At 44.3% G+C, this 27,953-nt stretch overlaps 1 protein-coding gene across 5 annotated transcripts in view; it reads right to left on the bottom strand.

The window, feature by feature from the left end:
* LOC112225182 (protein TANC1) overlaps nt 1–27,953 on the bottom strand; it is a 183,587-nt gene that overhangs the window by 83,765 nt on the left and 71,869 nt on the right. For 4 of the 5 annotated variants that reach the window (XM_024388878.2, XM_024388877.2, XM_024388874.2 and 1 more), the window contains exons 3-4: nt 23,204–23,413; nt 12,136–12,243 (exon numbers count right to left, since the gene is read on the bottom strand). In XM_024388878.2, the coding sequence (XP_024244646.1) occupies nt 12,136–12,243; nt 23,204–23,413 (318 nt within the window). The remainder of the gene's footprint in view (nt 1–12,135; nt 12,244–23,203; nt 23,414–27,953) is intronic. The other variant, XM_042306990.1, reaches the window with a different exon arrangement.

The raw sequence follows: 27,953 nt of genomic DNA, 5'->3' as shown, positions 1-27,953 counted from the left end.
AGTCAATGAACTAAGTAGACCAGACCCAACTGCTACTGCATTGGTGTCTATGGGAGACACGCCTTAAGTAGACCGGAACTGAACTTTTTTTCTCCAATGGTAAACGGACTGAGTGAACTATCTTCATTCATCCACCATCTTTGCCCGAAGCTCTTGCGAGCAAATTTGCAGTTCTCAACGGTTAGTAGTCACTTACTGGCAGTAAGAATGGACAAGTGCCATACATTTTCGGGTTTCATCAGTCAGTAATTAAATTTATATTACATTTAACAAACAAAACACTGACAAAACTTTATGCAAGGTAAAGTAAAAATCCAAACCGGTCTGTGCATCAATGCCGGGTATATAGTAAAATGCCATTTTTGGTCAGTCTCAGCGGACGGATGGAGGGAGGGATAGCAGAGAGACGTGAGAGACTAACCCTCCGCTGAGATTAACCATCAGATGCATCAGTCCAGTAAAATAAAAAAAATTAAAAAGCTAATTATGTCAATTTATGCTCACTCAGCTGTGCCTCATAAGTAATACAACAACGGATCTATTACCGGTGTAATCATATACCTCATGATTTGAAACATACTTTTAAAATGGTCTGAGGAGAACAACATTGGCAGGAGAATTCAAGCATAGCCAATATGCGGTGATAATGTATTGGGCCTATAGCCTACTGCACAAACCTCACTGCTACAGAACTGTTTTTAATAGGTTCATGCTGCATAGGCTTACATTTTTAAGTCATGTTTATGAGTGGTAGATCTTGACTTGCATTTTGACTCAGAAAGTGATCTTGACTATTAAAAGGTTGGTGACCACTGGCCTAACTGAAGTGTTTTTGGGACGCGTTGTATGTATGCCAGGAAGGCCTGTATTGTTGCCAAATAAATGTCCCTATGGGACAATACATTATTCATTCATATAGCATTTGAACTAAACATAGGCTAAATGTCTTAATAGATATGAAAGATGCTGTGATGTCTCTCTTCTCTGATCTGCTACTCAGTTTAGGCTTCTGATGATGAGTCATTTCAGACTAAGAATGGGAGATCAGAGTCCGTATGTGCCAAGTTTGTCTGAGTAGGAGTGCTGATCTAGGATCAGCCCCCCTTGTCTATGTGATCTTATTCATTGTGATTTGAAAGGCAAACCTGATCCTAAACCAGCACTACTCTGAGTAGCTTGACACATAGGAACTCTGGTCAAGTGTCAGACTTAGCCATATAAACCACCACATTTTTCTATGCTACCAGTACTGCAAGGCTAAATCCTCCTCCCTCAATTTGTGACGGTACAGTAGGCTACATCAACTCACAGAACCCCAATGCCTTTCGATAATGGTAGAAATGTGTGGGTGTTTTGAAAACCTCAACGATGACTATTCCAATGGTAATTGACTGAACAGCCGAGCGGCATTATTCAATTCAATCATAACACAGCAATATGTGAAGGGTTTGACATCCGGAAGGCCTGCAATAAACTGTCTGTACAACAAATGAGCCACTTTGCAGAGGAAACTAGGAACAAGGCAGAGAGGATGTGGAACCAAAATGGCTACCAGTCCTCCTAACTGACAAGCGTCCTCATCAAGAGGTATCCAAGGATGAAAATGAGTTCCTTGTGCTTGCTCCATCCGAATAGATGTTTGTATCTCCTCCTAGCCTGGAGACATGGAACAATAATAATTGGAAACCACTCTGCTATTCAAATAATTGTAGGAAGAGGCAAAGCAAAAACAACATAATTATCTTCTATCTCGGCAGGCAGGCAGGCAGTTAGTTTACGAGACGATAAACTTAGCAGCAGCCCTGGCAGTGAAGTGGTACAGGGAAAGGATGAGGGAAGGAGGGGGGAAGTCTATCTGAGCCCCCACTCCCTGCCGAGAAGTAAATGATCCAGCCGGCGCTCATTAGCAGCTTGGGTTACGTTACCAAACAGTGGAGGAAGTTTAATGAACACTTGATGAATGCTGCTTGCATCTCCAGTTTCCACACAGAGTTCAGAGGTGGAGGAGAGATGACATCTCCCATTAGAATGCACTGGCCACTCCACAGGCGGCAGGTAGTGTAGATGTTAAGAGCCTTGGGCCAATAACCGAAAGGTTGCTGGTTCGAATACCAGAGCCGACAAGGTGAGAGAAAAAAAATCTGTTGCTGTGCCCTTGAGCAAGGCACTTAACTCTAATTGCTCTCGGGGCGCTGTACAATGGTGACCCTGGACGTGACTCATCACTCCCTGCCGGTGTCTCAGGGGGAGGTAGGATACATAAAAAAAACACACACACATTTCCATTACACACCTGTGTGTAACAGGCAAATACAAGCACCTCACAAGTATTATTATAGTGCACATTCCACAACTGTACTACAGCTAGCTAGCCCGGTGTTGGAGCAGAGGCTGCTTTCTGTATGGAAGGGCCGTCATGTGGATGGATAGGCGGGCAGGATGATGGAGTGTGGGAGTGTGGAGTAGGGGAGTGTGCAGAAGAGAGTGGAACAGGTAGAGTCAGTGGTATGTTAGAGAGGTGTTAGCACAGAGCTTTCCCAGGCAAACTAGGAGGTGGACATGACAGGGCAATTGTAACCACCCTGCTGCCGCTACGCTTGTGTGATTACTGCTATTAGCGACAGACAGTTGACACTTGTCAAGTCAAAACAAAGAGCCCTTTCACTCATGACACTGCACACAACCTGTACTTAACGTTGAGGGACAGACAGACACTCAGAGACATTATGTCAACGGCAGACCTGACAGATGTCTGGACACAATCACATTCACAGAGTCTAGACAACAACATAGGCTTATCTACGCTCCTAAAGGTCATGGAGGGGGAAGTGGAAATGTTATTTTCCTAACAAAACGGACAAGCTGCAAGTCAGGTAGTGTGTGAATGCCATCCAGACCTACTAGAGGACATTGTGGTTGCATCCTAAATGGCACCATATTCCCTATTTTGTGCACTACTTTTGACCAGGGCCCATAGGGTTCTGGTCAAAGGTAGTGCACTAAATATGGAATAGGGTTCCATTTGGGATGTACACAGTGGCTAAGCTGTAGAGGCAGAGCAGAGATTAATGAAGACACTAACAAGCACACAAAGACTTGGCCTTTTCCTTCTAATTGTAGGAGGACCACACACAGGGTTTAAGATGCCACGGGAAAGGTATACACATATCAATGGTTACAGTAAACCATAATTAGGACCCATCCATCTAATATGTCATAGACATTTTCCTCTTGAAAAGGGACCAGTGAATCACAACTGATGTCTGCATCCCAATATGTGTTCAAAGACATCGCCATGAACCGCCATCTCCTGAAGCAGAGCTCTTATCTTAGACTATCATAGAGGTTATTCATTCCACTATTGTGGAGGTTCCTTGGTAATCAACGCAAGGGGGAAAAACAGGGAGGATTTAGACAGACAGAACTGTAGCTTTTGGCTTTGAGATTCAAGGCTGTGAGATTGAGTGATTCAGTCTGAACAAAAACCAGTAACATACATTGCAGGCTGTCTATGTGGTGCCAATTAACAGGTGGTTCATCATCCAGAACCGATTCATCTAACTCTTCCCAGGCAACTTACTTGTCTGATATTAAACCGCTGTTTGAGAGACTGGTCCTTCCTGATAAATCTGTGGCTAATGAAGACCCAAGACGTCTTTAACATGCCTGGTGGTGCCTGTTGATGATGTCATCACACATTTACTGTAATGGTAGCTCCAAGAGAGAGGTTTGTGCTCTGGGCTTGGCTGGTTTATGCCAAGGCCCCAGCAGCGTGGCTGTGAAATCCTGATTCGGATCGCCTACTTCTGCCTGATGAGAAGTTTGGGGCTGAGGAAATGAGAACATGCTGGAGGAGGTGGACGTGGAGTTGCATTAAAACACAGCAGCACCACACTAGTGCATTGTTGATGGCCACACACACACAAGGGCTGTATTCATTAGTGCACACCATAACAAAACGTTTTGCAGCGGAAAATCAAAACGAGTGTGTCTTATTGGACAAGTTCTGTTTACTTCAATTAGATGCCTAATGAACACGACCAAAGAGCATCATCTGGCTGGCCTAATAGAGAAGACAAATTAGGGAAAAATGCCCCCCACTGGTTAAAGATGCATTTAGGAATCTCACCATATGAACTAAATATATGGGATACAGTAAATGTTAACTGTAGACAATCTACTAGTTCCATCTAAACCCACAACCACCGTGCCTATGGAGGTTGCAGATAGATCCAATAGAACATGAATGTCACTAGAAACATAGGTGTGAAATGTTACTAAGTCCCTGAGGGGGTAGTAAGAGTGAGGGAAAAGGCAGAGGGGATGGAGTTTGAGAGAGCGAGAGAACAGAGAGAGAATAGAGAGAGAGAAAGAGAGAGAGAAAGAGAGAGAGAACAGAGAGAGAGAATAGAGAGAGAAAGAGAGAAAGAGAGAGAACAGAGAGAGAAAGAGAGAGAATAGAGAGAAAGAGAGAGATAACAGAGATAACAGAGAGAATAGAGAGAAAGAGGGAGAGAACAGAGAGAGAGAACAGAGAGAGAGAACAGAGAGAGAACAGAGTGAGAACAGAGCGAGAGACCAGAGACAGAGAGAGAAGGAGAGAGAACAAGAGGGAGAGAACAAGAGAGAACGAGAGAGTGAGCGAGAGAGAGAGAGAGGAGAGAGAGAGAGAGAAATAAAGTGAGAGAGAAAGAAAGAAAGAAAGAAAGAAAGAAAGAAAGAAAGAGAGAGAGAAAGAGAGAGAGCGAAAGAAAGTGAGAGAGAAAGAAAGAAAGAGAGAGAGAAAGAGAGAGAGAGAGAGAGAGAGAGAGAGAGAGAGAAAAAGAACAGTCCTGATTGACAAAGACAGACCTCAGGGGGGAACATGAGGAACGACCACAGCTGAGACAACGCTGACCACTGCTGTCTTTCGGCCACACACACACAACATGCATGGCAGACACGCACACACGCGCATACGCACAGATACACACGCGCATATGCACAGATACACAACATGCAATACAGAACACACACACACACAACATGCATGGCAGACACTTGTATGCACACACACACAACATACATGACACACACACAAAAACAAACAGTCACAACATTCAAGACACGCCCGCACACACACGCAAGCCTTTTAGAGTGCTGGAAGCAGTATCCTTCTTCAAAGACAGAGCAAAGTGAGATCCCTTCACTCCAGACTCCAGACACCCATGTATTTTCTTAGTCTCTCTCAACCCCATAATCCATGTTCAGCAATAAGGAAAGACCCTTTTAAACCCGACAACCCAACCCAAAACCAAAATGTGTCTCCTGGGTGTTCATGAGCCTGAGTCGTGGTATCCATTAAAACATAAAAGACTGGAATAGTCCAAAACACATCCACAGAGAAAATAATATTCAGCGTTTCCTGTGACACATAGGGCCTAGCGCGTAAACAAACCCTCCAAACACCCCACAGAGCCTCCTCTCTGTTCCCTTCAGTCACCCAGCAGTACCCCTCTCTCTCTCTTTCATTCTCCATCCATTGGAGATGCTGTGAAACGTAGCTTTCATAAAGTTGGAGATGAGGAATCGTTTAGAACAAAAAGACTCTTCACAACTCATCTGAGATGCTGTCTTGATCCGGTTCTAAATGTCACACAGTTCTCATGCTACAGACTTCCGATGGATATTCCACTCATTCCTAACCCGGCATTCCGATCCTCCTGACAGCATTCCAAAGTGACACTGACCTTGTTACAAGCCCTCTTACTTGAACCCTGGGGGTCAGATGATTTGCGTAACCTCTCAGGACCGTCCTAGGCCAAATATGTGGCCAGTCATATGTCTGTCAGTGTCTGTCAGTGAGATGCTATACACATTAGTGCTGGCCGGTATCACATATTTTGCTATATACCGGTATTGATGCACAGACCGATTCGGGTTTTTACTTTACCTTCAATAATGGTATTTTAGTTTTTGGTTTGTTCAATTTGATATGCTGTGTGCAACGTTCATTTTTATGCTACTTGAGTCATCCCTCTCCGCTCTCTTGCTCCATACCGCTTTCCCCACAGACTTAGCCCCGCCCCCTATCACTCAAGGAGCGTGTTTGTTGTTGCTTGACCACGAGACGCTTTCGTTCAATCTGCATGGTCAATGCAGCACAATGTTGATGAAAACAATGTTGTTTCCACTTTCTTCCTTACTATAAATCTACAAGTGTAGATATAAATCTACAAGTGTAGATATAAATCTACAAGTGTTCTATAATTACACTATTAGTTTGTGTTTCTTACATTTGCAAACAGCTAGTTTGTTTTTTCTTCGTAAGTTTAAGCTAAATCGTGTTAGTCGCTAATGGTATTAGCTAGCTAATGGGTCAGAGCAAACATAGCTAGCTAATAACAGCCTGATACCAGTGATGGTATAGGCCTAAATCCGCATGTTGTTTGTGCAGCAGTATCTTCTAAATCAAAGAGGAATAGGCGAAGCATGAATATGTTGGCTACTTGAAGAAACATTTCATGTAGCCAAAGATTATAGGGTCCCCTAGGACACACTGACCATCACTTTGGTCACAATAACTCCTCCCTGTCCACTATTATTTATATTCTAACTATAGAATTAGAATAATCATTCTATTTCCATGATTCCACCCAGTTCACCCAAGTGTTTTGATCTAAATCGCAAGTCAAATCGCAATTGCAATTGAATTGAACCGTATAAAACAATCAGACGCTAGGGTCACACTACTCATAAAGCAAAGTTAGAACTTTTATTATTCTAAAACATAAAATACCATCAAATACCGTCAAACATTTTCTAAATACTGTGATATAATATTTTGCCCATATCGCTCAGCCCTAATACACATCACTCCCATAGAACTAACACATGCTTATTGCTGACACAGGAATGAATGAATGACTGAAACAGGAACACATTCTTGTAACATAGGCTACTACAACCTCTCGGAACACATTTCAAGACACACAAGTGTGATGGACATGAAAAGAAGACGGATCTCACTGGAGTCTGTGTAGAGTTCAGAATGAGAGGTGAAACCCTATAGCGGTGCGTGTATGTGCATGCGTGCGTGTGTGGCGTCCAGAGTTCAGTGCACCTGGGCCTCACCATGCTGACAGCTAAGCCATACCAATTAGGCCTTATCACAGAGTTCTTATAAAGTAACTGTACATGCTTTAATGCCATTACTGAAATATGTTGACTAATTCCTAGTGCTGAGCGTTTAGTGCTTTTTGAGGTCGGTTCGGTTTCGGTTAAATCATTTTTTTAATATTCCGTTTTTTTATTATTTAATTTCAATAATTTTTTTGCCGTAACAATACAGAATAAAACTATTAATAAAAGTCCCATGATGGTGGTGACTGCCCATTACTGATTATTACTTATTAACCATAACTTATTCATATTACTTTACTTTAATAAAATATTGTGTATATTACATTGGTTTTATTTGATGACTTTATTACTTCATTCCAAGTCATCTCATCTCAATAGAGCTGACTGAAAAAAATCACTATTTTAGTAGTTCTTCAAAGTAAATGAGGCATACCTTAATGACGGCTGAATAACAACTATCAATCACTTAGATCATGTATTTTTGAAGGTAGAGACATCTTGTGAAGCCACTTGCTCTCGATTGTGCATTCTTCTGTAGGCGTGCCATGGATTAAGATCATTGTAGTTAATTACCACGGTTTCTGAGCTAAACTATGTAGAATATTGTCCTGTTGGAAACTACAACTCCCTACTACATTGCACAGTTCAGGCTTGATCTGATTTATCTCTAGAGAAACTGCATTGAGTTCACAGAAGAAGAAAAAAACAGAACGAAATGGAATTCAAATAATTGAATGGATGTTGGTAAATTAGCTGTTACATTTTTTTAAATAACCAACATTTTGGTAATTTTCTCAGCACTACTAATTCCTCATGTCAGTGTTATTCCTCAGCAGTCAAATTCCTCCTTTTATGGAAAGTGTTCTAGATGAGGCGTGAGAAGTACGAGGCTGGTGGAGGTACACACTGCATGCATTAGCAGCCCCTGACACAGAACACGCCGAGAAAGAACTCCCTTCACACTCCCTACTAAGGCTTGAACACTTGAACACCAGAGCCCTGCTCAAAAGTAGTGTACCATATAGGGAATAGGGTGCCATTTGGTCAGATTGTTCACAATCTCCATGGCCTGGAGTAGCGGTAGTAGACCTACACCACAGAAATGTCTGGATACTTTCCATTGCGTGAAGAGCTCATTTTGGCACGGAGCTGAAATCCAAGAGGGTAGCACTTAGCTGAGCATCTCTGTGTGTACAAGCTCCGGCACAGGGCTGCCCGAACCTCTTCCTGGAGATCGACTGTCCTGTAGGTTTTCAGTCCTACCCTAATTTAGCATATCTGATTCAGCTAGTTAAGGTCTTGTTGAGCAGCTAATTAGTAGAATCAGGTGTGTTAAAGGGTTGGACTGAAAACCCACAGGACGGTAGATCTCCAGGAAGAGGGTTGGGCAGCCCTGCTCGAGCACATGAAGGTTAAGACAACGTTGGGCCCGCCCCTCTCCTGGAAACACATGCTGGTGGCAGAGTGCAGGGGGGGTGTGAGCTGGAGGGGTGCTGGGGTCACCAGGCCTGCTGTGAAAGAAATGTCAGGAGGAATGTTGCTAGCGGGGTTAAATATGAAGGAAATGTACCAGGAGGGGGTGGGGTTGGCCAGGCTATTTTGGGCTTTGTTTGATGACACAGAGAGCCTGGGACTGACCCTACTGGAACCCTCCAACAAATGTACCCTTTAGGAGCATGCACAACAGAGTGTAACACGCTGTGGCTGTGTTTGAGAAAGGGAAACAGTGAAGCTACTCAGCAGCAGCAACCCAATGCTGCACTGTGTCCAGCAGAGCAGAGCAGCCCAGTCTGAGAGTTATTGTGCATCCCAAATGAGAATAGGGTGTCATTTGTGACGTACACCTAGACTACTATGGGACAAGCTTAGCATCGGAGCCACGAGACGGCTTTGAACCGGCGCCCTCCCTGTCCCACGGTAGCTCTAAGACTCTGAGCCAACTTCCCCGGCCCCTCCAGCCCTGGTATGTTCCAATCCACACGGGCTGTGTGTCTGTGTGGCAAATGGCAAATGGCACCCTAATTCCCTTTATTAGTGCTCTACATATGACCCCTATGGGCTCTGGTCAAAAGTAGTGCACTATATAGGGAATAGGTTGACATTTTGGATGCTCCCATGACTCTGGCCTACGCTGGGTTTCTTCCAATTGTTACATGAGCCAAATACAATGAGAGGGCATCTCAGAGTTCAATGACTAAAAATAACAGCCCACATTCCATTTACAGCCGATGGGAGGAATTAAAACTCCACCCTGTTCTGGAAATCAAAACAGAGCAGTAAGTGGAACACTACCCTTACCCACACAAATGCGGACGCACACACGGACAGGGACAGACGTGCGCTTGCAAACACACACACACACACACAAGCAGATGAATCCACATCACACTCCAATCAAACCAAAAGCTTGCACAAGCCTACTGTACACATTGAACCACATGTTAACAAAAAGATGCCTTCATTATGTTCCAAACATGGAGCGTAGCAAAACAGACAGACTACACAGGAGGAAGGGGAGGACCATCCTCCTCAGTGAATTTCAGAACATTTTAAATAGTGAAACATGAAAAATGTTCTATTTTTTTTTTTAGATAAAGCTATACTAAATATATTTCCGTTAAATAATTTATTAAAACACACTGTTTTGCAATGAAGGTCTACAGTAGCCTCAACAGCACTCAGTAGCGTAGCACCATGGTGTAGCCAGAGGACAGTTAACTTCCGTTCTCTTCTGGGTACATTGACTTCAATACAAAACCGAGGAGGCTCATGGTTCTCAACCCCTTCCGTAGACTTACACAGTAATTATGAAAACTTCTGGAAGACATCATCCAACCGATCAGAGCTCTTGCAGCGTGAACAAACATGTTGTCCACCCAATCAAAGGATCAGATAATGAATGTAGTAAAATGAAGGGGAAGCGAGAGAGAAAGAGAGAGCTATATTTTGTTGTATATTTTTCACTTTCACCTACTACTTGCTGTACACTGTACTACATGATTGTACTAACGCGTTAGTTCTAGTAGCTATGTTGCCTTTGACGTTAGATAATATGGTGACAAGGATGTAGGCTGTGTGTAGCGGTTAGCGGTTATGGTATGAAGGTTTGGCTTGGAAAGGTTATTTCTCCTGGTCACAGTCAGCTGTTGTGTTGTGCACAAGCGAAGGGAAAAGGTGAGAGGAGGAGAGACGTAGATGCGAGAAGGAATTATTCAACGAGCACAGTGATCATGCTCTTTGTATGTGGCTGCTTTGAAAGTGAACTGTGTTTGTGGGTGATCAGGGGTGTAATCATTCCACTGATTCTGTTGAAAACTTTTCATAAACGGAAACAAACGGAACGAAATGGGGATAAACATACCAGAATTTATTAAATAGAAACTCTCATACACCCTAGATCAGATAGATGCAGGCAAGAGCGAGCAAGGCGGTATTCAATGTGTCACTGTCTGTCAACTTGATTACACAAATTTTTCTCTCGACCTGTGAACCTACGTTGTAAACTTTCAATAATAGCCTAGGTTATAGCAACCTCATGATAGGTATAGGGAAAATGTGAGTATCATATAGTAGCCTAAACCTATCAATGTTACATTGAACTGGGTGAATAGAAATAGAAATAAATAGAAATAAGGCTATGCTCATAAAAAAATGATCGTCCTCCCTCATCTGAAACAGCACCGACCTCCACTTGTTAGAACAGCACACGTTGCTAGATACACAATTACACAGACCACTCATACAGTGGTTAACACTCCCATAAAACAAACACAAACCTATGCATAACCCCATTATACACACACTTTGTGTATAACACACACATACTCAGTAGAAAACACACTCTGCAGAACACACACTCTGCAGAATACACACTCTGCAGAATACACACTCTGCAGAATACACACTCTGTCGAACACACACACTGTCGAACACACACTGTAGAATGCACACTGTAGAGTACACACTCTGTATAATAACCACTCTGTAGAATACACACTCTGCAGAACACACTCTCTGCAGAATACACACTCTGCAGAACACACACTCTGCAGAACACACACTCTGTTGAACACAAACTCTGTCGAACACACACACACCGTCGAACACAAACGGTACAATACACACTCTGTAGAACACACACTCTGTAGAACACACACTCTGTAGAACACACACTATGTGGAACACACACTATGTGGAACACACACTATGTAGAACACACACTGTAGAAAACACTCTGTAGAAAACACACTCTGTAGAAAACACTCTTTAGAACACACACTGCTGAATACACACTTTAACGAACACACACTCTGTCGAACACACACTCTGTCGAACACACACTCCGTCAAACACACACTCTGTCAAACACACACTCTGTCGAACACACACTCTGTCGAACACACACTCTGTCAAACACACACTCTGTCAAACACACACTCTGTCAAACACACACTCTGTCGAACACACACTCTGTCGAACACACACTCTGTCAAACACACACTCTGTCAAACACACACTCTGTCAAACACACACTCTGTCAAACACACACTCTGTCAAACACACACTCTGTCAAACACACACTCTGTCGAACATACACTGTTGAACATACACTGTTGAACACACACTGTAGAATACACACTCTGTCGAACACACACTGCAGAATACACACTCTGCCGAACACACACTTTGTCAAACACACACTTTGTCAAACACACACTCTGTCGAACACACACTCTGTCAAACACACACTCTGTCAAACACACACTCTGTCAAACACACACTCTGTCAAACACACACTCTGTCAAACACACACTCTGTCAAACACACACTCCAAACAGCTCCAGAGTCAAAACCCTAGTGAATTCCAGAGGATAAGACAGACAGAACCCGTGTCAGATTCAGGACTTTAAAACCCCTAGTCAGTCTTTCTCATTCCATCTCCTCCAGTGCCTATCACAGCGAAACCCCATAGAAAGACACAGACACACACACAAACACCCAGAATACACTCACCATTGTGGGAGGACTCTGTCTTGCTGTCAGCCACTTTCCTCAGCACTGAGATGATGGAGTCCCCGGGAACGCGAGGGCTCTCCACATACTTGGGCTTCCTGATTGGACCTTCAGGCAGAGCGCAGCAAGAGAGAGAGAGAAGGGAGAAAGAGAGAGAGGAGAGAGAAAGAGAGAGAGAGAGAGAGAGAGAGAGGAGAGAGAAAGAGAGAGAGAGAGAGAGAGAGAGAGAGCGAGAGAGAGAGAGAGAGAGAGAGAGAAGGGAGAAAGATAGAGAGAGGAGAGAGAAAGAGAGAGAGAGAGAGAGAGAAAGAAAGAGAGAGAGGGAAAGAAAGAGAGAGAGGGAGAGAGAGAGAGAGAGAGAGAGAGAGAGAGAGAGAGAGAGAGAGAGAGAGAGAGAGAGAGAGAGAGAGAGAGAAAGATAGAGAGAGGAGGGAGAAAGATAGAGAGAGCGTTGAGAGTTCTCGCAGGATTCACTTTTTCCAGATGGGAATTCGTTGCGGGACGGGCTCGGCAGAGCTCCACTGTCTGACAGCCCGGAGAGAAAGAGAGAGCTGCAGACACCCAGCAGTAACAAACACACCGGCCAGCTCCGGGGAATGCAAACTACTGCAGCAGGAAACCACAGCAATTAGCCTCGTAGAAACTTTGTGACGTGTGTGTGTGTGTGTGTGTGTGTGTGTGTGTGTGTGTGTGTGTGTGTGTGTGTGCGCATGCATGAGAGGGTGTGTGCCTCTGCGGTAAGGTAAAGTGTGCGTTTGTTGGCATGTATGGGATCAGGAGAGAGTGGTTTGCAGAATGAGGTCCAGGCTACGTCCCATCAGGTGTTGTTTCTGGGACAGGAGCTAAGGATCCTCAGGAGGGTCTCGGTTCTGACCCCCTTGGTGAGGACTACGGAGATTAGTATACTGTTGTCTCTCTCCTCCGACTGACAGGATTAGAAGCACCTTATCCCACGGCACACTATTCCCTACATAGTGCACTATATTTTACCAGGTCTCTGGTCAAAAGCAGTGCACTATATAAGGAATATGGTGTAATTTGGGACGCATCACTGTTCCCTGCCTGACTTTATGATACAACCGCTGACGCACTGGGCACGCCGGAGGCATCGCTCTGTAGCAACTGTAGTGTGTGTGTGAGTGTGAGTGTGAGTGTGAGTGTGTGTGTGTGTGTGTGTGTGTGTGTGTGTGTGTGTGTGTCTGCACTCACACCCCTGATCCCAGGGCACAGTGCAGGGCCAAGCCATTCAAAAGGAGGCTGCCTGCTATTCAATTCTTCCTGTGACAGCAGCACTATCAAAGGACATCTCTGAACCAGCATGCTTCACACACACACACAGCCTGCCTCTCACAGCCATGAAAAGACAGCATGATGGGCCATGAGAGATGTTTCTACAAAACCTAAATGTGTATTGCACTGGCAACAAATATTATGAGTAAACAGCACATATTGTTTGCCTGAGGGCATCAGTACAGTCAACCCTGAGCAGAAAGTCTTTCAAATATAAATATAATAAACAAGTGTCACTAAGACATAAAGACAAGGAGAATAAATACTGATCCAGGTGAGCAAGAAACCTGACCAAAACCAAGTAAACTTCAAATCTATAAGAATGGTATGCATTCCTTCCTTCCAGATTGACCTACTAGAACCCAATCTAGTTCTCCTCTGGTGTTCTAGTGACTGCATGTGTAACCCCAGTCATAACAGAAAGATTAGATGGGGAGAAAGAGATTGCCGTTTCCCATTCCCACATCATATCCACCCCCACCTCTGTGTGTGTGTGTGTGTGTGTTTGCGTGTGTGTGTGTCTGGGTGTGTGTTAGCTCTCCCTCCCTCGGACTCAGCTGGAACATTGGTCCGGCATGTGCTGTGCTGCTGTGAAACCATCTCGCTTCCCCCATCTGTGATCTTGTCCTCAGATACGGTTCCAGCCAGCAGCCAGCAATGTTAAAGCACAGGAACCAACCACCGCTTCAGCTTGATTCATACTGCCATCTATGGATATAGGACTTGAAATGCATAGAGCGTAGCCAGGGCTACACCGCCAATGCTGTGGCATGTGGTAATCATCAGGAATGTCTATTTGTCCTACGTCAATAGCACTGATAAAACTATATGAGATATGCGGGTGTATGAGAATAAATTAGAGGTATTATACATATCATAGAAGAAAATCGTCATATTTAGAGTGGAAAACAGAGCATAAAGATGAGCAAAGAGCACCCAAACAGGAACCACTCCAGTGACCGAGCATGGGAGCTGCCTGGAACTAACGTTCTACAATGCCAGGGAGACAGATGTTTCTGGAGCACCACCAACTAGGCTGGATCTCTTTCAACTAAACCACATGTGAGCTGAAGTCTGAACCCGTCTGATTTGTCTGTGGCTGGCCTCCATCAGGAAGGACCTGGCCAAGTCAGCTTCCTCCGACCAGGATTTCTGGAAAACCTGGGAATTTTCTGAACGTTTTTGCAAACCTATCCTCAGCCAAGAAGCTGAAGAAGTTACTTGCATTTTTTTGCAACCCTACCAAGTCAGCTTCTTGGCTGAGTTGGCAAACCGTCTGCATAAGACTCCATTTATCTGTGGACAGTCAGGCTCTACCTATTAGGAGGAGTCACACAGAGCCAATTAGCTAGGGGGAAAAGAGGAGACAGACCACGCTGTTTTAGATAGTAGATTTACTAAGTCGAGGTCAAAATTCACAGGATAATCACCAACCCACTAATGCATTCACTTCCTTCAAGCATTTCATTTCTATGCATACAGTATGCCATGATGATGTGAATAATATAAACCACATGCTTGAAAGTTGAGATATTGTCGAAGGAGTGAATCCACTCAAGCAGAAACCAAAATGTGACTGTACTAAGATCGAATCAAGTGAACGGGCTCGATAATGTAGATGGTGAGGTATAGCTAGCTTAGAGACAGACAAAATACCGAGTTTTTTACATCAAAATCTCATCTCCAAGATGTACGAGTCTTTGATGTTTCTCTGGACGCTTTCATCAATGGCTGCCTGCCCCCTGAGAAAGCCTTTAGAGCGTTAATATTCTGCACTGAAGACCTGCCCAATGAGAAATTGCATTGTTAAATGCTGGAGAGCTGGAGAGTGGGTGAGTGGGGGGGTTGAGACGTTGTAAAGGACAGACCAAGGAGGAGAAGACATTACGCCAGCTTCCTCTGTCTCTCTTAAGACTGTGTGCATCCCAAAAGGCATCTTTTCCCCTACATAGTGTACTACTTTGACAGGCCTTGGCTAAAAGTATAAGGGAATAGGGTGCCAAACCACCATGTTCCTCTTCACAGCCTCATCCAACATAAGAGCCTGTCTCTCTACACTTCCCAATCCCCACACAGACAGACCACCCCAAGACCCAAAATCACATCGACTCTCTAAGCCAATCATAACAAATTAAAATGCATGAGCCGAACTCGTTGCTCTCAGCAGACCCCTCGCAGAGAGGACAAATAAGTATTATCTCAGTGTGATGTCCTCCAATGGCGACCATGAGCTCATCACAGCAGGGGAAGAAAGCGGAAAGAAACAGAATTGAACACAGAGAGGGTGGGTGGGAGGGAGAGGAAAGGAAAGGAAAACGCCATAACAACAGTCCTATGGAAACAAACCAGGGTCGTATTCATTAGCACAAACCATAGCAAAACATATCAAACCTTTAACAAAAACAGGTGTTTGTTATTGGACAAGTTCAGGTAGTCCTTCTCTGTTTCACTCTGTTTGCTTCTCTTTTGTGCCTAATTAACACAACCCAGGAACAAGGCAGATTATTTACAAAGGACATCGATGGTGCTTTAATTCAGCAGAACTGTGATGGTTCAGTGGGTTTTAAAGGCATGTTACAAGGGACAAAAATGGGTGGCAGGACACACAGATGTCTTGCCATATACAACACAATGCTATCCATGATTCGATCCTGTGTAAACAACACACTATCAAACAACGGCCTACTATCTAGTGTGTGTCTTCCTGGTTGATGAACAAAATAAGTCTGGAATCGAATGTGGACAAGAGATAGTAGACACACTATTGGTCCAGTAACTTGTGCACCTGAGAGACCAGGGCCCTGTTCGAATACTTCCATCCTGCAGCTTTCCTTCCTCGAAGTAATCACAGATCTGAACGGGTTGGATTGGTGAACATAATACGGTAGTCACCTTGTTTTCACCTATACAATCACGTATAAATCTATGCTTACCTCAAGGAAACAAGGAAGGAAGGGTGCATTTCTGAAGTATTCAAACAGGGTCCAGCTTCCTGGCTAGGAGTTTACCCAAAAAAGCGTGGAGAGAACAGGGCAGAGGAGGGCTAGACAGTCATTTAGGGGTGAGGGGGCATACAGAGGAGCCAAGCAGAGTGGTCTGGTCTCAGGAGAGAGAGAGAGGCAGCCAAGCGTGATCTCACTCTGCACACTGGCTTTCTGTGGTGAAGCTTAGAGGGCCATGCCCACTGAGCTGTGCCACACACACACATAAACACGCATTCACGCGCACACACACGGCAGCCTGTCACTCGACCTTAGACAAGTGAAAGCCCTCCAAGGTATGCACATGAGCTATTACGCTACATAAACGTAGTTCAGAAAAGCACTCAAATGTTAAAATATTGTCCGATCGGTTGATGTCAATTCCTAATGAGGAACGGGGTGATTATCTACGCTTTCAAAAACATCTTTAATGAGCATTTCCACATTCTTCAAGATGGACTCTGACTTGTTAACGTTTCAACTCTTCATGAAACACAACACGGCTCTTTGTGGCAACAAGAAAAGGAGGCCGGACAATACCCTTCTTTCTGCTGTCGGGACGTCATTCTACAGCTCAGTAGTGAAACAGAATGTATTCAGACTGAGATAAAAGACGGTTGGAAATAAAGATTTGCAACATAATGGATCCAGTTACAAGTGTAAGACATTGAGCATTGGTCAATTCTTTTATTACACAAAACAAATGGGGAGAGCAAGACACAGATCCCATAGTGATAAGCTATTAAGGCCTCCTCTTTGCCCTTCTATTATAATACACCCATTAGTCATCCTAGAAGAGAATTACTTCATTATATTCATGTTTGACATGCCTGTGTCATGATAATGACATGAGCATACATAGGGTACTTACTATTTTACTCATAACCATTATCATTCTGGATAATGCAATGCATTTCTGAAACGAACCAGTATGGGGGAATTGCAAATAGGTATAATGCTTTCTACATGTTTAATAGTCATGTCTATTCTCACCCTCTTTGTTGAGCTACATTAATTATGCATGGGTAACTGCTGGGAATGCATGGTCTTGAATTTCTGAGAAGAAAAAAGGCCAAAGTCAAACATCTTGACATTAGGTGCTTCATAAAAAACCTCCCTCTTCTACAGTATAATGTAGGCTTTATTGAAATAGTAGACAATTCAGACAGCAGTGGACATTTTCTTGTTATCCATGAACTATCTGAAACAATGGGTTTTGAAGAAAGAACCCTTCAGAACCCATTCAGTATATTCATAGACATTTGATCTCTATTGGTCCTCGTCAAAAGGGAATAGTGTGTGATTCGGGACGCATCATATAGCCTTTCTACCACAGCCCCCAGAAACACATCGATATACCCCCGAGGCAGGCAAGTAACTCCTGAGCTAATACTGTAGAGGTGACTTCAGGAGATGTCTCCTCTGAACATACTGTATGTCATTGGCTTTGAAATGAAATTGCATCCCCTTGACAGAGACCAAAAAAGATTTGTAAGACCCGATGGAAAGCTAAAGTAATGACAGAAGCCATGACAGTTACCAGAAGGAACATTTATGCTTTTAAGTATAATTCATCATTTAAAATGTTCAATTTTTAAAATAGGGAACCGAACAGTGATTTGGATGAGAGACAAAAAAAAACAATTTCGCAGGCAGGGAGGGGGAGAGCGGAGGGAAAATGAATATTGAGAAAACATTTTGCAGAGACTTGAGCATGGAAAAGAAAGTCGGCCTCTGATGACAAGGCAATTATCAATATCAGTCATAATTATGAAAATCTTGTGATAGATCCAGGGGGTTATATCCGTTCAAGAGTTAACCAAACTGAAACCTAAGTATTAAATTACCTGTATATATTAGCCTATATTATATTCATGTATTTGGTATTATTATCAAATGTAGTGGAAAACACATAGCCATGCTAAGCCATTAGTGCCAAGCCATTACGTAGTTTTTTTTTATAAACCTTTCGGGATGGTAAAAACGCTTTCAGTGTAAACTTAAAACCAGATAAAAAAGTATGTAGAAAAGATCATGGAACTATATATTTAAAAAAACTGACATTATCAATATCAAAGGTAGACAGTCATGGAGAATCAAAAATTCCTGAATAAACATTCAGGAGAATGTTTGTCAAGGAATGGGGCCCCCACTTGATTTTGTTATAATGTTCGAGTCACTCAGACAGCATAAAACCCATGGCAAAATGTGTAGTATTCCAGGAAATTGGCTTTTAAAAAGTTGAGTTTTTTCTCTACCCCAATGCAAAAATGTTGTCTCTCTGCAGCCAAGAGGAGGGCCTCTAAAATGTTTGGTGGCGCCATTGGCTATGCCCACTGCCACACCTACCAACTAAGCCCCATACAACCCTGCTGTTGTATTTAAACGCCACCCGTCAGCCCTTATGACAGACACAGTGCTCTATCAATTCTTTGTTGACATGAATCCAATCTTCTCTGTGTTACCTATTGTACCAATATCCTGTCTAGTGACTCCACCTCCTTCATGTGACACTGCCAATATTTACTATTCATAAAATCATTTTGTTCTCTTCAAATCAATAGTCCCTCAAGCAGTACTAATGTACAGGCCTACCAATCCATGTATTTCCTATTCTGATATCCCTTTCCAATTGCTTTCCTGTAGGAAAGTGGTCAATACACATTCCTACATTTAGGTACTAAATCATGATTGTGAACATGTACCTTTTGAAAGGATACACAACATTAAGGACATTGTGTTGTGCCAGGGGAATGGCAACCGTGTCCCTGTGCTTGTTCTCTTTTTGTCGTTCAAACTCTATTTCTCTCTACTCAATTAGTCTGATGTGGTATTTGTGGGGAGGCTAGCCTGACTCAAACATTTAAGTGGCAGCTCCTCACTCACGGATACCGTTGGGTGAACTTTGAGTGAACTATGGACGGCTTCTCTTTGTACCTCTCACTACCCGCTCCGAAGCCTAGATCTGTATCACTCCACTATGTGTCTCCATACAGACACTGTGTGATATCCTAGCACTGGGCTTAAGGAGACTGTAGAGTGTATCATGGCAGCAGGTTCTTCTCACATCCATCCATAGCAGTGGCCAGTCAGGGTTACTTACACGCACGCCTGGACGGGCAAAGAAAGAAGACTTAGATGAACCTCTCAAACTCGATGATGATATAGATATCAAACTGAGAGACCCCAGTGCCAAGAGTCCTGCACCGTGCTCTCCTTCCCATCTGCCTGACTCATTGAGATAAATAAAATAAGTATTTGAACCATAGAGAAGTGGGGCCAAAGCTCCCCATCAAAGCGTACAAGTTTAAATGATTTCCACGTGTAATGGCCTACGAGGGACCTTCTCTGCCCAAGCCTCATTCCATATAAATACAGATTAAAATGATAAGCAGCCTGAGACGGTGATAAATATGATATGAAGTTATGAACTGCCGTTTTATGTTTCCCTAAAGCGCATCATGATGGCTAAGTATAGGCCTAATTGTTGCTCACGTGACTCAGCATGTCCATTCACTTAGCCTCTCTGGTGGGGGGAGTGGAGTGTAAACTCTCCTTAGTTGAAATTCAATGACACTAGTAAAGCCTGTCATTGGGATGGAAGCAGAGCTGTTATTGGTCATTGGGATGTAAGCAGAGCTGTTATTGGTCATTGGGATTGTAAGCAGAGCTGTTATTGGTCATTGGGATGGAAGCAGAGCTGTTATTGGTCATTGGGATGGAAGCAGAGCTGTTATTGGCATATCTGGGGGGGGCTGGACGGCTGATGAGCATTTAGATGTGTGTACGTACGGCTGAGAGGAGATGGGATGTTTGAATGTTGCTCATGCACTTCCAGTCCCCAGAAAGTCATCAAGGAGATGGAGACTGCCGGTTCAGAGCTCAGAGTGTTACTGGCTGGTCTGTGGTGGAAGATGAGAGGCAGCAGAAAAAACGTTGAAGGAACACTGATGGCACACACAGTGACCCGTCATGACCAGAGGAGGTCACTGTGGACCTGCCCAGGATTTCATCATGTCCCACTGGCAGTTAGAGCAGAACCAGCCTCCTCCAGACCTGTAAACTTCAGACTGTAAACTGGAGGTCCTGTGCAACACATGTCTGCGCTGCTTTCGTTGTAAGCTCTCTGCTTAGCTGATCAAAGCAGCAGCAGCACCAGGACCATGTGGCTCAGGCATTCGTCATACTCTTAATTGTCATGCAGTGCTTTCTGTGATGTTTATGTGAAGTCTTCATGAAAGGACAGCCATTAAAATCAAGCCTTCCGCCACAACGCTATAGATTCTCCAATCGTTCAGGAAGTGAAGCAAGTCACAACGTCGTCGGGAACAGAGCAACCACTTCCCATAAATGTCATAGTGGATGGATGAGGAGGAGTATGGGGGTAGGATGAGCAGCAGGGTGGGTAGAGAGAGACGGGTTGACTAGCGTGGGGGGGTGACAGGACTGGAGGTGGCTGGCAGAGAGCCAGCGCCCCCCCCCCAGCATTCCTTCCTGCGCTGAGTCGCCGGGTGCTCAGTCATGGTAACTCTAGGCATGTTTCTGAGCTGCCCGGATGAATCAGCACAACCAGCTTTCACTTACGTACGTCTCCCTCTCTCACATTCCCCCTCTCTGACATGACGTCTATATAAGAGGATAAGTCCCTGGGTCATGACATTTCCCTTTGGAAATACATCGCTAAACTACAGCAGAGTAAACACACACACTCTCCCACGGTAGGCTTTCGCTATGAGTTTGCGCTGAAGGTATTTGACCAAAAGAACACATTCAAGATGGCAACCATGTTTTTAGTGAGAGCTGGGATGTTTCCTACGGTGGGGGTGTGTTTATTAACCGTAGGTGCAAACTCTCCCCCTGCAGTTTGACACTTACCTGTGAACAAGAGAGTGGAGCACCGAGCCTCAACCATCCCCCTTTCCCTTCTTCTCTGACCCCATCTTAACTAGTTCTCTCCTCTGCTATACCCCTTTAGTCCTTCATTACCTTCAGAGTGCCTCCATAGCAGTGTGTGACTGTAATGAAAACGGGCCTCGCTCTTCACTCTCTGGTCACCTTCACAAACCATGTCCTCCCTCTCCCTCTCTTTCCCTCTCTCTCTTTCCGTGTCAATGTGCTTTTCATCAGAGCTGCCTTTAATGGGTTTAATACAATCATGGCAAATACCAATATTGCCTGGAGGATAGAGAATAAAAGGTGTTTTTAAGTTTAGTAGGAGGTGAGTCAGTGGGGACTGTGCACTGCTCAGGCAAACTACTCAGGCAAACTTACAACACATTCAGATGTGGCTTTCACATTCCTTGACCTGACTACGGTTTTGCTTGGCTTTAACAAATACAGCTACCGATTCTTGTTTTAGCACAATAAACTTCAGAGTAAGCATATTTGCAGACGAAGGCTCCTTTTGAAAACAAAGTTAATTTGCATAACATATGCTGCTTGCTTTATAATACTCACTAGTCCAACGTTCGAATCGGAGAGTACTGTGTGGAGAGATTTGGTGAAAAAGAGCATAGCAAATGAGGTTGAGAGGAAAAAGCTGAGGCAACCACAATCTCTCAAATGAAAACAGTCTGGATCAGAGAGTACTATTCCCAAGCTAATCTGTAGCTGAAATTAGAACAGGATACAATTCCCCCATTAGAAACCTAATTCGAAACAGGCAAAAATATACAAAAATACAGTTCCAATTTCCAATACAGTTGGGAGCGAGTGAAATGTACCTCATCCGCAGAGATTTCCACATTTTCAATCTCCAAAATAAAGGTATGTTACTGATGATAAATCTAAGCATTTGCTTGAGGTGTAGAAAATATTTCAGCAACGACCTTAAGCAGACAGAGCCTTGATCTGAAACCACACCAGTGGCCTAGTTGTATCGAGAAGCCAACAGCATACTCCCCAGCACATCTTATACTAAAGGCTACATCAAAGCACAGAGCACTCAAAACAAAGAGTAGACACCACACAGATGAGTCCCAGATGTGAGGCCAGAGTGACCACTTAAAGGATTTCTATCCTCTTTGCTAAATCTTCACAAAACAAAGACTCCAGATACAACGGCCCGGGCTGCTTTGAAGACGGCTGCACACGCCCGCAGCTGTTGAAGCCATGTCCTCAACACGGAGAGGGAAGGGGGCAGAGGAAGAGGACCGACAATTCGACCCTGTGTATACACACGCCCCCGTTAACACCCAATCGGGTGCTGACAAGCTCCGTCGTTGTGAAGACCACCATCCTGACAGAAGCTGATCAAATAAAGAGGGAGAGATGGAGGGCTGAAGAGGAGGGATACCGGGAAACAAACAAACCCTTTACCCTCCTCCACCCTGTGTCACTCAAACACACTGGACCCACGTCGAGATGGAATACAGTGCAAACGCTGAGTGGTCTTGTTTTTTCCTCTCTTTTCGACAAGCTGTTTTTCAAGGATAACAACTGCAAGGCAGCGTGACATGTTTAGTGGGAAAAGCTGGAAGCTACCGAAATTGTGGTTGAAAGCTAAAAGGATTGTGGATCCTCAGGCGCTGTGTCAGATGTTCAGCAGTGACACAAGAACAGCTAAAGCAAGACAGGAAACCTCACTTTCAGAGGACGTCCACCGAGACTGAGCCAGTCCCAGCCTGGGATGAACACGGCAGAGAAACGGCGGGGAAACAGTACATGCTCATAGCACTTCACGCCTGGACTGGTAAATGTAAGTGTAGGGGTGTATGGATTGCAGTAATAGTAGTGCTGTAAGCCTAAAAGTGAGAGAGGTGAGGTGAGGTGCGGTTTGAGGCAGTGGTAGTGCTTACCAGGGGATCTCTTGCTGGAGCGCAAGGGCATCATGTAGGACTGACGAGGCAGCAGGGGAGATGAGGGCAGGGACATGGACACGCCCTTGGCCAGGCTCAGTCTGAACACATCCTCTGGGACATAGGGCTGGCGGAGGCTGCCAGGCTCATGGATTTGGTGTGCACCTCTGCCTGGCGGGCACCTTCGCTGGGCACTGTGGAGATCACCCGCTGAGGAGAGAGGATGGAGGACACTGTTAAGGACATCCTTCGGCAAACTGGATTATAGAAGCGAAGCTTTTACACATCAAATACATCAAACCTTTCAAAATCTCCATGGGGCCAAAAACCGATTTGAGATCAGATATTGCCAGACTTGTGGACTCTGAATGTCTAATGTACTTGAAGGCATTCAGACAGCAGAACGAACCTATCCCCCCAGGGAGGCTTTCCCCTAATGCTGTGTTCCGCACAGTCAGATGCGGTTGGTGGAGAGCTGCTCCTGGACACACTATGAAATCAAACAGACAGTTTCAGATGTCTTTAGGATACCAAGATAAGTCCAGATCCAGAGAGTGATCATGATCATTGGTACTCCAGGACAGAATCAGATACACACATCCTGAATGAATGGAGCCACATGCCGTGTGGTTTAACCTGAGGTCATGGGCCCACACTGTTTCATCTAACACCATGTGGCTCAGGATGTGGCACGACACCCAGTTTGCAGCATAAATAAGAGTGGCGTCATTGACCACAGAGCTGAGATGACCTGCGTGACACATTGACCAATGTGACACATTGACCACATTGACCCCGCTGCTGAAGAGGGTGATCCAAAATCCTTTGGACAAACCCACTTGAGCAAATATTAGCCATTACTGTTTTGGCTCAGTAAATTCATTGTACAGCTCATTTGTAAGGAATGAATAATGATCCAGAACTAATGTCTTCAATTCAGTGGTTCAGGGTGGAGCAGCTTGACAAGCAAAATGCTAAAACATGCTGTTATTGATGCAATAGGTTACTCCAAAACAGAGTACCGTATCTACACTGTGCACAGAGCTGAACTCTGTGGGATCCAGCTAACAGTGGATAACCTAGCTTGTGGGAAAGTGCCCTTTCAGGTCTCCTCTGAGTGCATTAAGTCTGATAAGCCATTCTAGAAACTCACTACCCTGTAGGCTAATCCCTGAAAACATGGGATGCAGTGATAGCTTCAGAGAGTACTGTATGGAGCCCTCATGTTTCCAGGTTGCTCCCAAATCTTTGTGAGAAAAGAAGGGCCACTTCCCATTCATCACGGACTCCTCAGCTCAAGAAGCATTCCTTCTTGAAAAGAAAACACAAGAACCTGTTCTGCAAGTTTATGGCCTCAGCTATAGCTTGGAGTCTTTTAGACACAGTGAGCACTTAGGCCAAAGCTGTTTCTTCCAAACAGGTCCCTGGAGTGCTTGCTGGGGATGACCTGGCTCAAGACCTGCTAATGATTCCGATTTAGTAGCCCAGAGTTCTAGATGGAAAACGCAGACCCTTTACCAAGAGCCAACATTGAATGGAAAGACCATTCTCAAAAGTCATCTCTTCTGTTGAATCGAAATGTTGCCCTCTCAGGCTCTCATCTAACCAACCACACATTAAAATGTCTGAATGATGAACCTCTAATAGTACTGCTGCTCATGCGTCAAGAGACAGGGCAGGCTGGATCATAATCACAGATGTGGGGAGCCACAGTCTTGCCCATTAGGCTTGGCTCTGCATGGCTCTGTTCTAAGGACCATGCCAGCCTCTTGTTTGGGACCCTTTTCCCAGATGATCCATGGTTTGTGTCCCAATGGCACCCTATTCCCTACACAGTACACTACTTTGACCAGAACCCAATAGACCCTGGTCAAAAGTAGTGCAATGTATAGGGAATAGGTTGCCATTTGGGACGAAGCCCATGACGCCAGTCTGGACCGGGAGGCTGAACCAATGGGAGAGAAGCAAGACGCTAGTGGTCTGCTGCTTTTAGCCAGCCAGCCAGCGCTCGGTTCCTAAGGGGAAATTAGTGTTGGCTGCTGGGAATAATATGCAACAGAGCACTGTGTTCTCTCTGGGGCCTTGCCACAAAGGACACAAAGCTGTCTTGTGTTTAAAGGGCTCTTAAACAAGTAAGAATGCCAGTAACAGGAACTGGCCCCGGTGCAATGACACCTCCGCAATCTTCCAGGCGCTTGTGAAGTGTATGACCACGCAGCTGAGCTGAGCCCTGTGGTCACGATGACCTGGTCGTGACCTTCCATATTCACAATCCATATTCAATAGATTCAACCCACAAAAACAGATCTGTTAGTGGGCTATTATTGAATGGCTAACAAACATGACACATTTGTGTGACTCCCTGACCATCCTGGCTGGAAGAACCTCACACACTTGTACTGAATAAATGATCAGCTAGGTTAATTTCTAGACTTGTATTTTATTAGGCTCTGAAGCTGATCAAATGCTAAAGCCGGCAGATCTTATATCAGTAGAGCTACTGGGCTTGTTTAAACAGCCACAACAGAACACTGCCATGGATATAGCAGGCTGCTCCAACCGCACATGAAACCGCACATCCTAGACTAAAGACACTCTAAAGACATTCAGGGACTCATCTCAACCAAATACACCACACAAGGGAAACTCCACACTATGCTTTGGTACGGAAGATCCTGATTCTTTCTGCATCCATTTTCAGGATTTGCCCTCACCACCTAATCTAGCCTATAGGCTATGTTCACCACTACTAGACTAGACTATTACTGAAACAATGTCTGTTACTTTACAAAGGGGAAAAAAGCTTCAATGAAGACAATGTGAGTTGGGAATAGACAAAAAAGGTTTTTGTTAAGGCCATTGAATTATGAAGATGAACGCAAGCACAGGCCAGGCAATGAGAGGTCAAGCAGTTTGAGCGGGACCTCCTCCGTCGCTAAGCTAGTTGTTTGCAGTAACAAATGACCACACAGCTTCACCACGGTGTCAGGGTGTTATACGACAGGGTTGGCGGGGGGGTACAGATAGAGAGAGAACCCCTCCATTCATGACGAATCCAAAACAGCTCAGAGTTACAAGGGCAATTAACACAGACACTACTACCGTATTACAATACCACTTTTGAGAAGTAGCCATCAAAGAGGAGGGTTGTACTTCACTAGGGGGCTCTGGGAGGGAGGGAGGGAGGGAGGGAGGGAGGGAGGGAGGGAGGGAGGGAGGGAGGGAGGGAGGGAGGGAGGGAGGGAGGGAGGGAGGAGGGGGAGGGAGGGGACTTTTATCACAGTGCTCAAGTTATACAGGGTGCCAATGGTGACTTCAGTTTGTCCTGTTTGCCAGTAAATGATGTAGGCCTAAATTCCTACACAATTCTCAGTCTCACATTTCAAGAGCTAGACCTGTTTACAATGACAATATCCTCATTGTCACCGTATCTTTTTCGCTCGTAAAACTAAATACCAGTCCTTGACTGAATGTCAGATCATAAAACCCCCTTTTCGAGCGAGCTCATTTGTGCAGCGCTGCTAGACAGTGGGCGCTACTTTTCAGCCATGTTGCATGCTAAAGACATTATGACAAAGTTGTAATTAGGGCTGATGCTTTTGAAAACAAGAGGCGCCACAAAAAAAAGCTGGCATTAAAACAGTTGCTGGCTGGACAGGCTGTTGGCTGTGTGTTCTGGTCGCTGCACTGCCATCTGAACCAGAGCTAAAAACCCAGAGGGAAACAGTAACGTAAACTCACCATGGGCTATTTCAGTTGCTTTTCCTCAAGTCCTGGCCCAGGCAAGGCCTGCAATTTCAGCCCATGCTGTGGTCCAAGGAAATCAACCCATTCTAATTATAAAGCCCTGCACCAAGACTATGTAAAAATGATTACAGTCCTTTTCATTCTCGTTTCTCCCTAATCAAAGAGGACCAAGGCCAATGAGGACCTGCCCTACCCATAAAAATGTAATAATGATAATAATTCAAGTAATTGATTAAAGATTTAAGTGGAAATCAATAACTCAACTGGAAGGGTTTTAGGCAAATTCATAACTGCCTGCAGACATAGACTAGAACAGGGTGATGGGTGAGGTGAAAATGTGGCAACTTGCATTATGCATTTAAAAGGGTGAGTTAAAAAATGGTGCCTTCAGAAAGTAGTCACACCCCTTGACTTTCTCCACACTTTGTTGCGTTTTACAGACAGAATTCAAAAAAATGGATTACATGTATATATTGTGTCACTGTCCGACACACAATACCTCATAATGTCAAAGTGGAATTTAACATGATTTTTGAATGACTGCCTTATCTCTGTACCTCACACATACAATTATCTGTAAGGTCCCTCAATCGAGCAGTACATTTCAAACTCAGGTTCAACAACAAAGACCAGGAAGATTTTCCAATGCCTCACAAAGAAGGGGACCTATTGGGAAATGGGTAAAACAAAAATTAGGCAGATATTGAATATCCCTTTGAGCATGGTGAAGTTATTAATTACACTTTGGATGGTGTATCAATAAACCCAGTCACTACAAAGATACAGGCGTTCTTCTTAACTCAGTTACCGGAGAGGAAGAAAACCACTCAGTTTAATGGCTGTGATAGAAACTGAGGATGGATCAACAACATAGTAGTTACTCCACAATACTAACATAACTGACAGAATGAAAAGAAGGAAGCTTGTACAGAATAAAAAATGCAAAAACATGCATCCTGTTTGCAACAAGGAACTAAAGTAATATTGCAGAAAATGTGGCAAA

This window comes from Oncorhynchus tshawytscha, linkage group LG26 (assembly GCF_018296145.1).
Source record: "Oncorhynchus tshawytscha isolate Ot180627B linkage group LG26, Otsh_v2.0, whole genome shotgun sequence".
NCBI lineage: Eukaryota > Metazoa > Chordata > Actinopteri > Salmoniformes > Salmonidae > Oncorhynchus > Oncorhynchus tshawytscha.
Note: the sequence above shows the minus strand (reverse complement) of the source record. Positions and strands in the feature narration are given on the sequence as shown.